At 37.4% G+C, this 16,064-nt stretch overlaps 1 protein-coding gene across 4 annotated transcripts in view; it reads right to left on the reverse strand.

Moving 5' to 3' along the window:
* Positions 1–3,697: 3,697 nt before the first annotated feature.
* The window catches only part of Znf207 (zinc finger protein 207), a 19,774-nt gene continuing 7,407 nt past the window's right edge, over positions 3,698–16,064 (reverse strand). The window contains exons 3-12 of one of the 4 annotated variants that reach the window (XM_008848173.3): positions 14,352–14,490; positions 12,654–12,821; positions 12,453–12,528; positions 11,941–11,988; positions 10,441–10,511; positions 8,057–8,214; positions 6,721–6,813; positions 5,410–5,652; positions 4,671–4,830; positions 3,698–4,554 (exon numbers count right to left, since the gene is read on the reverse strand). In XM_008848173.3, coding sequence (XP_008846395.1) covers positions 4,394–4,554; positions 4,671–4,830; positions 5,410–5,652; positions 6,721–6,813; positions 8,057–8,214; positions 10,441–10,511; positions 11,941–11,988; positions 12,453–12,528; positions 12,654–12,821; positions 14,352–14,490 — 1,317 coding nt within the window. In that variant the 3' untranslated portion in view covers positions 3,698–4,393. The remainder of the gene's footprint in view (positions 4,555–4,670; positions 4,831–5,409; positions 5,653–6,720; positions 6,814–8,056; positions 8,215–10,440; positions 10,512–11,940; positions 11,989–12,452; positions 12,529–12,653; positions 12,822–14,351; positions 14,491–16,064) is intronic. The other 3 variants (XM_008848175.2, XM_008848176.2, XM_029553558.1) reach the window with 3 other exon arrangements.

Genomic DNA, 16,064 nt, shown 5'->3' on the forward strand with positions numbered 1-16,064 from the left:
ATGTCCTACACTCAACTCATTAGCTTGCTCAAAATTATTTCAGATAAGTGAAGCTATATTTTTTTCTTTGATTTACAGTGGACTTTATAGAAACGAAAAACACAGTTCTCAAAACAGTGGCTGCCTGGGTCACAGAACTACAAATATACCAAAGGATACATCACCACACCAATCTCTCCCTGAAAGCATCTTACTATATCTATAACCCAGGCTGACCTCAGACTTGTCATTTCCTAATCCCAACTACCAAGAATATAGACCTAAGTAACCATGCCAAGTTCCAGAGGACAACATTAAAAAAAAAAAAAATTTATGTGTATGCCAACATGCATGCAAGTGCACCCATGCCACGCAATGCCCATGGAGCTCAAAAGAGGGCTCTGGATTCCTCTGGAACTGGAATTAGTTATTAGCTGCTAGGCTAATTAAATTAGGATCCATTAGTACCTTCAGCAAATTGTGTCATCAGCAAATCCCTTCTCCATCTTTAGTACTCAAGTAAAATGATGGGGATAAAACCGGAACCTTACACATTATTAGTCAAGCATCCTGGGCCTGAACTCTATTACCTCTCTCTCCCCCATTTTTCTTAAAATTAGTCATGGAAACAACAGTTCCTCTTAAAAAATACTAAAATCTATTTACACTAAAATAGAACATAAGCTAGTTCTCTGTTTTGCCCTTTTCCCCAATCCCCTCAACACAGCTTTAATACCAATTAAAAACAAATGTGTGCATATTGCAGAAAGCAATGCCCGGTTAAGGTTGAAAATGCATTCTAAAATAATCATTTCAAAACCAGAGTAATATATTTTAACACATGACCCAATTTCGATTTGGCTGCCTGAAAATTAGTGGTCTATCCATTTAGGTATCTAAAACTCAAATCTTTGTATTATACACAACTGTATTCTACATCCATACATACCACACAAGTACAGACATATCACTTCCTTCCCACTATTTACAGGGCTCTACATTAACATTTGCTCTATTGTGGTGAGATTTGAAAACATTAAAGATCATAAGCATTTCCAGATGACCTAATAACCCTGATGTTCCATGTGTAACTCAAGATTAAGAATACAAACTTCAGTACCCTGTGGCAATTCCAATAATTAAACTTATCCTTGAGGTAAAATTTAACAGTTTGAGGAGGAAACAACCAGTACAATTTTCCTACAGGTCAAAGTTAAAATTTTGAATGAAACACTTCATGCCTCCAGAAAAATGTAGAACTGTCAATTTACTAAGGTTCAGTACAAGCTTTATTGAGGCTGTTAAATATTATGTAATATAAAAGAAATTATGTTTATTAACACCACAGTCAAACGTGAATATTAATATAGAGCCTTCTCTGCCAAAAGAATATAAAAATCCTAAATTTAATTAAATTTAGGGGCCTTCACCAAACTTGCTGCAAGTTTGGGGACATAAATATCCAACAGCCATAAAGCTGTGAAAGCCCCTGTAAGGAATAAAATAAATCCCACTTGCCTCAGACTGAACAGGGCAACACTGAGACTCAGCCTCAGCCTGTCCTATGGCAGGGCTATAGGAAGAAGAAAATTTTAATTTTAGAAAAACATCACCCAATTAATTTAAAAGACATGCATTAAAAAAATTTTTACGTCCCAATGATCAAGCAAGCAACAGAAAAGAGCAGTTCTTTTTGTCTACAATTGTATTCTGAGCCCAAACTTATTTGTTGAGGGATTTCCTTGTTAAACTGAGTTTACATTCGATGGGCAACTTGATCAGTGAAATATGTATTCTCACAATACCTAGTGGTATGAGATTCTTAAAGTATTTTTTTTTTAAAAACTCCAAGTAACTTGTAATCCAGCAGTCACTCAAAGTTGATCTTCATCTGCCGGTCTTTTCACTATCATCAGTAGCAAAACTTGGAAGATAGAAACTAGTGCCAGACAATGTTTTTTGTTTTTCTAAAAAAAGTTTACAGGAGAGTGGATGGAAGGCAGAGTCAAAACTGCCAGCCCTATTTATCTTACAGCTTCCTCAAATACGGGATTCAGTGTCCACATGAATATATCTAATCACCCAAAACCAGTCTTCTCCGAGTACAGTTAAAATTCACTTTTAACTTCATTTATTACTTAAAAGAAGCCTAAGTCAAGTAAGAGTCAATTCAACTTTTAACACTTATGATTTAACCTCCCTATGGACCCCAGAAGCAGTTAGGTTAAAGGTTATTTTCTAGAAGCTTATTCCTGATGCATGCAAAAATTATGCTTTCAACATATCAACTGGGCATCACTACTACAGCTACAAAACACTGAAGAGAATAAATATCCTTAAGTTACTTAGGTGCCATGCATAAATTTTTAAAATTTAATTCTATTACTTACATACAGTTTAAGACTTCAGCGTAAAATAAGCCCTATTGTATTACTGTTCCTCTCTAAATGAAATGCAAGGACTTCTCCTATATTTTGCAGTTTGTTGATCACCTGGTATATGAAATTCTTGAAAGACATTTGGTTTTGGAAGTATTTATTTCATCATTCTAAATTTAAGCTTGTCATTTATTTTAACCTTAAATAATATCAACAATGGTTTTCTTCCACGGTATGAAATATGTGCTGCCAAATCTAAGAAATATATGACATTCCAAAACTTTAGACAGACAAGATATTCAGGGTAAGGAGGGGATACAAGTGACATGACTGCTGGCAATAGCAGTAATGCATTTCTGGTAATATAGATGTCTTTACAAAACACGGAATTTTGCCACCTCAATGGTAACTACTGAAGAGGAGTTTTGAAATCACTGCAGGAAAATACCAGATTTAAAATTGCATTCAACTTTAAAATACTTAATACTCTTCTGTAATGAGCAAAATATTTAATAGTATATTTTCCTATAAAATTAAAACTCTGCTAATTTCACATATTTTATCTATACTCTAACATAAGATTAAAGATAACCATTTTCTCAGATGTGTTACCTTCATATTCAGAAAAATTCAACTTGAGTAGATACTACTTTGTATAGATGATACTTTGATCATAAAACTACCCAAGCAAAAGATCAGAAAAATTTCCAAGGAAAGTAAGAGCTACTATTATGAGACTTCCAACACAAAATAAGGATCAGCAGTTACCTCTACAGAAAACCTCTCCTACAGGAATATAGTTAACATTCAAAGTTTCCAAGAATGAAAGTTTAACAGTGAAGTATCTATTCTTAATAACATAGAGTACCTATCTAATCACGTAAGTAATTTAACCTATGAGTATAATAAAAGTTTGCCAATTTTATGTTAGCCATCAAAGTTAACATGTATCGAACCATTAACACAAGAAGCTATTACTGCATGCACCTAAGCTTCTAGAAGTTTGCACCTGAAAAGCTTCTGAGGTCCATGCAGTACTCAACTTTAAAGTCTTAAAATTACTCAGAAGAAAAGGAATAGGTCTGGCACTAGGCTCTAAATACCTTAGTAAAAAGAACAAAGTATTAAGATTTACACTTAAAATTCCTGTAACATCTGATACCACCAAAGAATGTGAAACAATGACACAATATAAACCTTTTATACCCATTATGTAATGATTCGTATGTACCTTATGATTTAAGTGACACTAACATACAATTCTACATATACTGCTTAGTTTTAAATCTGCAGCTACAAAACAATCTACAACTTAAAAAAAATCCAATGATATATCAAAATTGTATGCATGACTCAATTTTATTATGTGGACATCTACTGTGGGTGGCATGCATCTGTACAAACCTTTCAGGCAGTGGTCCACAGCTGGGTTATGAATAAAAAGGCATAAATTTTTCTCTCATTTTATTACAATGAAGTTTAACAGAACAGAAGTCACATGACCTTGGTGGGTCAGATTTTTTTAACCCTGCCAACAGGAGGAACTCTAAATACATTAAATATTGTTACACATTCAGACTTCCAATGTACAAGAAATTGGAAACAGTTACAGCCCTCACCAAGCTAGGTTGGGGACATGAAGTCCAACAGCATGTGTAATGCTGTGAAGGCATAACTTTACAGATAGCAATGTAAGCTTACAGAACTTGCCTTTATTAAGGTGGTATGTTCATGTAATTCCAGCGCCTTCACAATTTTTTTACGAACCAAATTTACTATACTTCACTTCTAAAAACCTAGATGAAACATGAAAAAGAAGCCATACAGTATAAATTGAAACTTCAGGAAAAGTTCCTGTTTTATTATTCCAAATAATTTTTCCCATGTCAAATAAATGTCCAATAGTTCCTGGTATGTGGGAAGATAATGTTTGTTAAAGTCACAATGAAGCCTTATTGACGGAAGCTTGGCTATATAAACAGCACAAGTTGAGAAAAGGTTTAATCTCCAAACCTATTAGACTGGACGAAGTAACATCAGTAACGGCCACCTTGCGACATTACAGGAGGTCTCATCCCCATTGGAGGTCGAGGAGGCCCACCTTGGTAAGGGGGTACCATTGGTGGTCCCTGTCCATACGGTGGCATAGCACCAGGAAGGTAACCTGGCATGCCCTGATGATGACCACCATATTGACCTAGAAAACAGCACAAAACATACAGATTAAATTGGTTTATTTAAACCAATATTTTGTAGCTATTTAATCATTTTTACATATTCTTAAAATTCAGTACAAAAAATAAAAAGGAATACCATGAGGTGGCATTGGCGGTCTCATTCCTTGCTGCTGTGGGATGCCTGGCTGTGGTGGCATCATACCCCCAATTGGTCCAACCGGTGGATTGCCAATAGGGGTCTGTCCTGGTCTAGGAAGATTACGTTGATATTTAGGCAACTGTGCCCTTCTCTCTTCCTAAGAATAAAAATAAGTACAATGTTTAATATGTGTGTAGAGCAGTTCATTAAGCAGAAAGGCAAGCAACCAATTTACAGAAATTAACAAAACTAAGCAATAACTTTTAATCAAAATAAATTCTTTCAGGGGAGAAGTCTTTTTGAGACAGGGTCTCATTATAGCCCTAGCTGGCCTGGAACTATATACACCAGGCTGGCCTTGAACTCACAGAGATCTGTTCGCCTCTGCTGGGATTAAAGACATGCAGCTCATGCCAGATTTCTTGACCAGATAATTTAGAAAGCATACTAAACAAGTACAAAGATCTTATTTCAATTAATACATGCAAATTCATGTCTAAATAGATTTTGAGGAGAAAACCAACTCATTAAAGGAAGGAAAGCATCTAAGACTAAAATATACAATATCCTACTCATAATTTTATGGTTTCTTTAAAAAAAAAAAAGAACACTGAAAAGCACTTGAGAAGTGGTAAATAGAATGTAAGAAACTAAGTACATATTAACACCTCTAAACAGGTTGCTGTTATTAGCTTTTCAATTAAACACTACTAAGAAAAGACAATAAACTACTTACCAGTGATATATCCTCATCTGGATGGATCAACTTACTGGTTGCACTGGTAGTTGTAAGTGTAGCAGGCTTACTTGTTATTGAAGCTGCTGGTTTTGCTGCAGTACTGTTTGTTGTACTAGTGGTTGAAGCTGTAGACTGTGTGTAAGCAGGGAATGTAGGCTTTGGGGGCTCTGTAGTTGTTGCAGGAGTACTATTTAAGGGCTTGAAATCTGTACCAACAGGTCCTTGGACAGCTGCCTGTGCCTGTAAAATATAATCCTTCATCAATAAAACTTGAAAACCTAATAGTAAACTGACTTTAAAAACACACCAACATGAAGTAGATCAAACTTCAATACAAAACCAAAACCAAGTTAACATAATGATAAATGCTCTACAAAATCCTTGACAACCCATAGTATTAAAATGATTCCATTCCTCAGATGTCTGTACTTCCTCACCAAAAACTTATTCAAAGTAAAAAATTTTTTCTTTGCTTTTTGTTTTGTGTTTGAGACAGGATCTCCTTATAACCCTGGCTGGCCTCCATCTCAGAGAGATGGGCTGCCTCTGCCTCCAGAGTGCTGGGACTAAAGGCGTGCACCATCACAACCAGTTTCATTGGTTTTATTTAAATACGGGGTTTCCTTAAGGCTTCACCTGGCCTGGAAAGTGCTATGTAGACCAGGCTAACTTCAATTTCACAGAGATCCTCTTGTGCGCTCTATGTGCTACTATACCCAGCTCAAAGTAGTTTTCAAATAGCTCATAAACTAGAAACTACAAAATTCAAGAGTTTGAATAAACTCCTTACTAAATCATAAGAACAACAGAAATCAGTAGTAACTCATGGAAGTTACCACCTTTACAAGTATTCTATACATAGCAACACAATACCCTCTAAATTTGCAATGTGTTAATACCACAAAAGGGTTAATTTAGCAGGCTGTTACTTTTCATACTACAAAGAACTAAAAAACATCAAGTGGGTCAACTTCAGAATAAAATGCAGAGTGCTAAATTTCCTTACATAAAATGTGATGCATTAAACAGCGTATATCAAAAATAGCTTAACCATGCATCAGGCTAACCATTAGCCACTATTAATGCATTTACTGCTAACATGCTTTTTAACCCTTTAGAACCACAGGAATTTGGAGTACTTTGTTATCAATAGTATGAAATCAAATTTTCAAATATCATGAGTTTCAATTAATATTACTTTTACTTAAAACTATGCAATATATTTTTAAGATTCAGTTTTTATGAAGGATCCAAAGGGTTAAGTTGTAGAGTCATTTTAAGAATTTTAAACTGCAACTTCCTGCGTACTTGTGCTGTGCTAGGAAACAGAGCTTTAGAAGATGCAGACAGACTTTCTGAATTGGATGAAGCTGTACTTGAGCTTGTTACAGGTGTCCCCATCTGTAGCATAAAAGAAAGGAAACAATGAAAGGTCTCCAAACAAATGGGTGAACATAAGCCATGTGGCTGACTTTTTCTAATAGATTGCGTTTTAGTAAACGCAAATTTAATTTTCATCAACTGCTGTTTAAAGAGGCAGCAAGTAATGCATTTTTAATAAACAGTAAAAAGTACACGCCTCATAATTTTTAACTATACTGATAAAACTAGTAAGCCAGTTTCTTTTCTAGACTGGCATGTTTTGCATTGCAGTATTTAAAGAATACCTTAAACTGGGAATAATGCCATAATGCCAATTCTGTTATCAATGACATTTTACAGAAATGTTTTTGTGAAAATTTTAATTTCAATAAACAAAATCTCCATCTATCACAAAAAGTCAATACAAAATATGCTTAAATGTCATTTAATTCTAATTTAGTGGGAAAAAGAATGGGAAAATTTGAAGCTACAAAATCTAAAACAACAAAAAAATGCATGGTGATCTTCTTAAATATATCTGTTTAATTCTAAATGAAACAGCACACAGAAGCATCAACCATTAAAATAAGCATATTATATAGCAGATGCATCTTAGGATTTTTGAAAGTTTTGATGATAGGGCTATTAGAAATGACTACACCTAAACCCATTAGGTGATGTCCTTCCAACAAAACCATACCATTGCAATTTACCATGGTTATAAACTTGAAAAGGCACCCACCAAATATTCTGAAGGTTTTTTTTTGGGGGGGGGGCATCTTTTCGAGATAGGTCTTCCTGCAGCCCCAGCTGGCTTGGAACTCCCTTTGTAGATCAGGCTGGCCAGCCTTGAACTCAGATATCCACCTGCCTCTGCCTCCCAAGTGCTGGGACTAAAGGAGAGTACCACCATGCCCGGCTCTCTGCTAAAGTCTTAATGAAATCAAATTTCACCACTGGCTCTGGCCTAATTCTATTTCCTTCAACAGGGTAAAGGGGACCTCTAAATATTATCTTTTACTGAAGTCCTCAGAAATTCAACTTTCGTTTCTAGCTACCTAGAATAGTCTAACTATACAAAAAGAACATCTGATTCCTTTCTACCTTTCACAAGAAGCGGAAATTAAGAACATAGTAGGTGATAGGCTAACTTTTTTGTATATTTATATATTCAAATTTTTATTTAAGATATTTATCTATGACAGTGTCAAAGATACCTGCAAACAAGTCCATTTTACCTTTATTAAACCTAAGTGCCCTCCTTTCAGGAATTTCACCTTACCTGTCCAGCACTGGGGAAAAGAGGCTTAGTAACTGGAGGCTGTGGAGCAGGTACTGCTGCTGCGGGTGCAGGTGGTCTATTAAGAATACCTGGTGCTGAGACAGCCTGTGCTTGAGTCATTGGAGGAATTCCTGGACGTGGAACAGGGGGAGGCATACCTGCAGCAAAAATGTTGACAGGGTTCAAATCAATGAAGCATTTAGTTTAGACGAAAATCTGGTAACGACTGATTGAACTAAAATCCAAAGAAATTAGGCATTTGTCCCTTTCAATAGCCTTAACTCAAACTTTCTCTTCAACTTTAGAAACTTACAAAGACCCAGCATATAATTAAACTTACTGGTACTACTGCTTTAGCAAACTTCTTTCAATCACAAGAAGCTTTTGTTTACTGGTCACTAATACAAGTAACAGTTAAAAAAAAAAAAAACAACAGTATCATTCACAAAATCTTTTTCCAATGGTCTTCCACTGAATAAACTTTCCTAAAACCCATTACAAATTTAAATACCCATATATATTTCAGAACATAATGTATGTGAAGATATAACCTTTATGTTAATGGCTATACTGGCAATGACTCAGATACTGCTGCTGCTTTATTTCCCCGGGCTCTTTTATATCAACTATTACAAATTCTTCTAAATATGCTAAGGATTTTGTTCTTTCATAAACAGCAATGCAATTGAAAGCCTTACAGGTCTTTATTTAGCTAACCAAATCTGCTTCATACTTCTTTTGGCTATTTAAAGTCAAGATACTTACTTCCCAGGTTCCTTCACCACCTTCTAAAAAAAAGTTATATATATATATTTTTTGGTCTTTTTTTTTTTGAGACAGGGTCTCCTTGTAGCCCCAGCTGCCCTGGAACTTATGTAGTTCGAGGCTGGCCTCGAACTCACCAAGATCCGCCTGCCTCTACCTCCCAAATGCTGGAATTAAAGGCGTGCGCCACCATGCCAGGCAGAGTTGTATTTTCTATAAAATAGAATGAATCCATTGTCAAGCTAGCTTATACTAATTAAGTAACACTTCAAAGAGAAAAAAATAACAAAGTGAAAAGGCAAAAATAACAAAAACAGCCAGGTGTGGTGGTGCATGCCTTTAATCCCAACACTTGGGAGGCAGAGTTCAAGGCCAGCCTGATCTATAGTGAGTTCAGGTCAGCTGGGACTGCAGGGAGACCTGTCTCAAAAAAATAAAAAACAAAAACAAACAAACAAACAAAAAAACAACCACCTTTAATTCTAGCACTCAGGAGACAGACCAGCCTGGTCTATAACAGCTGTGATTTTAAAAAAACCTAGTTTAGGGGCTGGAGAGATGGCTCAGCAGGCAGAGGACCTCCTGGATTTGATTCCCAGCACCCACATGGTGGCTACGAACTGTCCTTAACTCCAGTTCCAGAGGAATCCAAAGCCCTCTTCTGACCTCCGCAGCACTGCGTGACATGGGTGCACTCATATGCAGACAATACACTCAAACACATAAATTTTTTAAGTAAATAAGCCAGGCATGGTGGCTCATGCCTTTAATCCCAGTACTCAGGAGGCAGAGGCAGACAGATCTCTGTGAGCTCAAGACCAGCCTGGTCTACACAGTGAGTTCCAGGACAGCTGGGGCTACAGGGAGACCCTGTCTCAAAAAGACCAAAAATAAATAAATAAAAATAAAAAAATTAAAAAAAACTAGTTAAAAAGAGTTCTTGAATATCACTGAGTCACAGGATCTATTGGAGATAATAATCTACATTATTTGGTAGTAGTTCCATTTCCCTATCATTTGTCTACATATTTCCTGAGAACCATAGGAATTTCAGGGTTGGGGATTCAGCTCAATGGTAGAATGTTTGCCTAGTATGTACAAGGTCCTAGGTTTCAACCTCAGCATTACAACAGAAAAAAGTGTACAAATTGCCAGGCGTGGTGGTGCACGCCTTTAGTCCCAGCACTGGGGATCTCTGTGAATTCAAGGCCAGCCTGGTCTACACAGTGAGTTCAAGTCAGTTGGGACTACAGGGAGACCCTGTCTCAAAATGACCAAAAAAAAAAAAAAAAAGAAAGTGTTATGAATCACAGTGCATCCCCTCTGGGACTCATTTTGGCTGCTTTGATACTATTTTTACAATTTCAGCACCACAAACAAAACGGACGGGGCATCATTAACACTTTTCAACTTACTGACCACTGAGTCCCCATAGTGCCTATGTGCAGAAATCAGTTCTCTCCCTTTCACTATGTGGGTACTAGTGATAAAACTCAAGGTTGTCAGGCTTGGAGGCATGCAACTTTCCCCATTGTGGCCAATTTGTAAATTACATTCCTACACTGCCTACAAAAGGAATAAACCCTAACCCATCACATTACAGAAACTGTTTATCATACCTGGTGGCATACCAGGCATCAGAGGTGGGATTCCAGGTCCAGGTGGCATCATTCCACCCATTGGCATCATTCTTAGAATGCAGATTTTTAAGAAGGGAAAACAAAATGAAACAAAAAGGTCAATTTACAGTACAAACCATATGAAAATATTTGGCAATAGCTTTAAATAATACTATGTAACTTAAATTCGATCTTAAGAATTTAATCAGGTTGAAAATAATCCACCATACAATACAATCATCCTATCTTAAAAACAAATCCTGTAAAAGCCAGCAAACTCCTGTTTATTAGTAAAAAGTGCTTCAGAACAAATGATAGTCTTTGTAATATATATGGGAATTCTCATTTAACAAATGTGTAACTAGAAAACAAAATCACCTTTTGTTCCACTTGGAGAATATCCACAAAGAACATAAATAGAAAACAATCATTACATTTTGTTTAAAAGGGCAAGGAAAAACCACCACGAATATTAGCAAATGTAAACTCAGATTGCATAAAATATTTAGAATGCCTGCCTATCACACTAAACCGTAACTTAAAATATAATCCATACTTTCCTCCTGAAAAAGCTCACCTTCACACATCAATGTCCAATTGACTTTAAGATTACAAGTCTATGAACTTAATTTGTACCTTTTTTCTGATTTTTCAATGTTGGAGACGGAACCCAATACCTAGTGCATGCTAAACATGCACTGTATCACTGAGCTATTCTCCTATTCTACTACTGCCACAATTTTAAGACTTTTTAGTCCTAAATTTACATAAATCCTAATAAGATGAAAATTTGATTACTTTCTATAATAAAACATAATATGGCAGGTTATACATTAAAAGTAGCACTTTTTTTGGGGGGGGGGGGTCTTTTTTGAGACAGGGTCTCCCTGTAGCCCCAGCTGACTTGGAACCCACTATGTAGACCAGGCTGGCCTTGAACTCAAAGTAGCACTTTTTTGGTCTTTTTGAGACAGGGTCTCCCGTAACCCCAGATGGCCTGGAACTCACTATGTAGACCAGGCTGGCCTTGAACTCAGCCTCTGCTTCCTGGGTGCTGGGATTGAAGGCATGTGCCACCACACCTGGCTTTAAGTAGCACTCTTCATTAATAGGCCTTACTATCTTTAGTTGCTTGAGAAAGTATCTCAACATTCAAAAAAGCTTTTAAAGACAACAGCATCTCACTAAATAGCCCTGGCTAGCCTAGAACTCACTGTGTAGATCAAGCAGGCCTTGAAGTCAAGAAATTCAGACTCTGCCTCCCGCGTTGCTAGGATTAAAGGCATGTACCATCATGCCCAGCTAGAAAATTATTTTAATGGGTCTATTTCCGCAGAAGTGTTTTAATTCTCTTAAGAGATATCAATTAGCTGGCAAACTTTAAGTTTTAGTGAGGAAGACTAGAAAATTTCTGAAGTTAACTGGATATCATAAAACACACACACAAGAAATGACATTATGAGTATACCTCCTGAATTACATTATGAATGAAATGCTTACATGTTTTCACCGCAAAATGACTGGGTGTATTTTCTCTGATGATGCAATCTGTGAAAATGTATGACAAAATCAAAATCTAACTGTGATTTTCCAAAATACAGTGGGAAAGTGTATTGTATACCTTTCACATCCAACTAAATTTAAGTAAAAGTGATGGGCAACACGCACCTCAGGTTTACTTTAGTTTTTGATGCTTTGATAAATCATTTACAGAGTTTGCTTTTTCACAACTATGCAGTATCCAAACCTAAGAAATTCCTATTTTCAACCACTACTTAATTACAGCAAATGCAACTGAAGCAGATGGTTACCTATATTCATTGTAAAACCCAAAAAAATCTTATTTTCTTCAAAAGCAAATAAATTTAAATTATTATACAGACCCCTTACTAGAAATTTAAGAGTTAAAGAGCCCATATTTTTTAGAAGCCAAAAATGAAAAAGAAAAAAAAAGATTTAATTCATAACAATACCCAAGTTGAAAGTCTACAAACAATTAGAAGTTTTCTTACCCAGGTGGTATGCCAGGCATAACCGGTGGCATTCCTGGCATCAGAGGAGGAACACCTGGCATCAATGGAGGAATGCCTACAGAAGTGTCAACAAAATGACTATTTTAAATAAAAATTGTAAGTTAAAGCCTTAGAAAAAGTAACATCTGCATTAATACCAACAAAATCTTCAGAATGTTAAAGTTTAACAAATCCTGTTACCTGGAGGCATTCCTGGTGCCCCTGGAACTGGTGGCAGTCCTGGCTGTGCCATTGGTGGGATATAACCTTGCTGAGGTTGAACAGGCTGTGGCTGAAATGAAGTTGAGGCTGCAGATTCGTCATCATCATATTCATCAGAATCATCTTGTTGCTTCTTTTTCTGACTCTCTGCCAAGAAAGTTTTATTTCATTTTACCCATAGAGGGGAATATAATCTAAACAACTTTGAGTTTGAGTTTGAGGCCAGCCTGGTCTACATAATAAGTTTCAGGCCAGCCAGGTATACAGTGAGACCCTGTCTAAAAAACAAAACAAAACAAAAAAACATTTAAGTAATACTGTTCTTGACCCTTTAAATATGCCTTCACTTTATTTTAAGCAAGGTTAACATCCTTTCCCGGGTTCAATTCCCTGCACCCACATGGCAGCTAAATACCATACATGACTCCAGTTCCATGGGATCTGACACCCTCTTCTGACCTCCAAGGGTCAGATGTACAACATGGGTGCACTTACAAGCAATATGCTCAAACACATTTTTTTTAAAAAAAGATAACAGCTTTGCTGGGCGTGGTGGCACACGCCTTTAATCCCAGCACTTGGGAGTCAGAGGCAGACAGATCTCTGTGAGTTGGGAGGCCAGCCTGGTCACCACAGTGAGTTCCACGCCAGCTAGGGCTGCAGGAAGACCCTGTCTTAAAAAAAAAAAAAAAGAAAAAGAAAAAGAAAAAAAGAAAAAGAAACAGCTTTGTGTTTCACCACAAAAGATAAGCAAGCTGCAAATGTTCTGACCTCTCTGAATGTTTCACAAAATAAAAAATTTGTAGATGCTTAGTAGCATTTTCTACCATCTGCCATAGAGCATGGCTTGAAATTCAAGTCAAACAATACTTAATAGAACATGAAGGGAAAACACAATTCAAGATTAGAATTGGGAGTTGGGTACAAGTAGTACAGAACTATAATCACTTCTACTCTGAAGCCAAGGCTGAAGGATGGCAAGGTGGAAGCCAAGCTGAGAAAAGCAGTGAGATCCCATTATTTACCACACTTATTATATTTATTTTGTGCATGTCTGTGTGCGTGTCCATTCAGTAAGCATGCTGTGGATATCAGAGGAAAAGTTGCACAGGTAGGTCCTCTCCTACAATGTGGGTCCTGGGAGGTCAAACTTAGGTCATTAGGTAGCTTTGTCTGCTGAGCCAACTCACAGTACCCAGATCCCTTTGTTTTTTGAAATAAGATCTCACTCACTATAGCCCCGGCTGGGCTGGAAATCTATAAGTTCTGCTTGCTTCTGCCTCTCAAATGCTGGAATTAAAGGCAGAGGCTACCACACCTTCCTGACCCAGCCCTGTGCTGCTCCCACATCCTCTACATTATGGATAACCCCCTATGGAATAACCCATAATATACTCCTTCCGTCAACAAAGCAACGAACTAAAAATGAAAATCTGAGCATCTATCACCTGCCATTAAATTTATGCTTGAAGGTCAGTGAGATGGCTCAGAAAGTAAAGGCAAAAGCCTGCAATTGGGCATCTGATCTCTTGGCAGAAGGTAGAAGAGAACCAAACTCACAGTTGCCCTCTGACCTCCATATACATACTATGGCACAAATACCTTCCCAATAAGAAATTTACAATTATGCTTGAAAACAGAAATATTCTCAAAGTGAAATTATACTTCAATACTTACCTTGTGTTTTCTGTTCAAGAAGTCGCCGCCTTTCATCCATGTCTTTTTCCGGAATACCTTCCATACCATATATTTCCAATTCTATGTCTGTTCTTCCAGGTATTGCATTTGGTACAGCATCTATTGTCTCTTTATGCACCTGACATATTAAAAAAAAAAACTATTAGATAAAAATACTTCATGAGTCTTTTAAGAATTTGGCTCAGCGGATAAGAACACTGACTGTTCTTGCAGAAGATCTGGGTTTGAATCCCACACCCACATGGCCGCTAACAACTGTCCCTAACTTCAGTTCCAGGGGACCCGACAGTTTCTTCTGTCCTCTGAGGGTGCACTTACCTACATGCAGGCAATACACGCATACACATAAAATAAAAATATTAAAAAAAAAAAAAAAAAAAGAATTTGGCCAGGCATGGTGGCACACGCCCTTAATCCCAGCACTCGGGAGTCAGAGGCATGTGGATCTCTGAGTTCGAGGCCAGCCTGGTCTGGTCTCCATAGCGAATCCAGGCCAGCTGGGGCCATAGGAAGACCCTGTCTCAAAAAGACCAAAAAAAAAAAAGATTGAATGGAATAGCTAAAAAAAAAAAAAAAAGCACTGAAAAAGTAATCCATTGGAACTACTAAATAATAGTCTCTTTAGTGACATGCCTGTAATCCCAGTACTTAGGAGGTGGTGCAGGAAGATCTAGGTCAGCCTGGACACAGCAAGGACACATCCTGATGACAAAAACTTGATTCCTGATTCCTGGATCACACAAAGTGGCAAGAGAGAAGTAACTCCTCAGAGTTGTCCTCTGACCGCCACAAATGGTACTCAAGCATAAACTTTCATTCATTCATTCACACACACACACACACACACATTAATTAAACCAGCAAACAAGTCAGGAAGGTGGTGCATGCCCTAGGAATTAGAGGCAGGAAGATCACACAGGAGTTCTATCTTGGGCTGTATGAGACCCTGACTCAAAATTTTAAAAAGGTTAGCACTTGGGAGGCAGAGGCAGGCAGTTCTCTGTGAGTTTGAGGCCAGCCTGGTCTACGTACCAAATTGGGCTACAGGGAGTCCGTGTCTCAAAAAGACCAAAAAAAAAAAAGGTGAGAATATAGCTCAGTTGTACTTACTTGCCTAGCACAGGTGAGGTCCTACATATTCAACTCCAACTCCCAATACTAAAATGATACAAAATAAAATACAGAAACCAGGGCTGGGGGAATAGCTCAATTGGAAGAATGCTTGTCTAGCATGCATGAAACCCTGGGTTCAAACCCTAGCAAGGCATAATAAACTAACTACTGGAGGGGACTATACATGTACAGGGACAGTGGAAGAAGAAGTTCAGAAATTAGTTATTTTCACCTAACAGTGAGTCAGAGGCCAGTATAAGCTACAAGACTGTCTTTAAAAAAATTAAAAAAAAAAAAAAAAAAAGGCACCGGGTGTGGTGGTGTAGTTCGTCCCAGCACTTGGGAGGCAGAGGCATGTGAATCTCTGAGTTCAAGGCCAGCCTGGTCTAGTACTACAGAGAGACTCTGTCTCAAAAAGACCCCCCTCCCCCCAAAAAATTCCAACTAACCAAAAACCAAATTCTATTCCAGACTTGTTTTAACAAAGCTTGAAAATAAGGTTTGGGGCCTGGAGAGATGGCTCAGCGGTTAAGAGCACTGACTGCTCTTGCAGAGGACCCAGGTTCAATTCCCAGCACC

Source organism: Nannospalax galili, unplaced genomic scaffold, assembly GCF_000622305.1.
Source record: "Nannospalax galili isolate Female #2095 unplaced genomic scaffold, S.galili_v1.0 scaffold363, whole genome shotgun sequence".
Lineage (NCBI taxonomy): Eukaryota > Metazoa > Chordata > Mammalia > Rodentia > Spalacidae > Nannospalax > Nannospalax galili.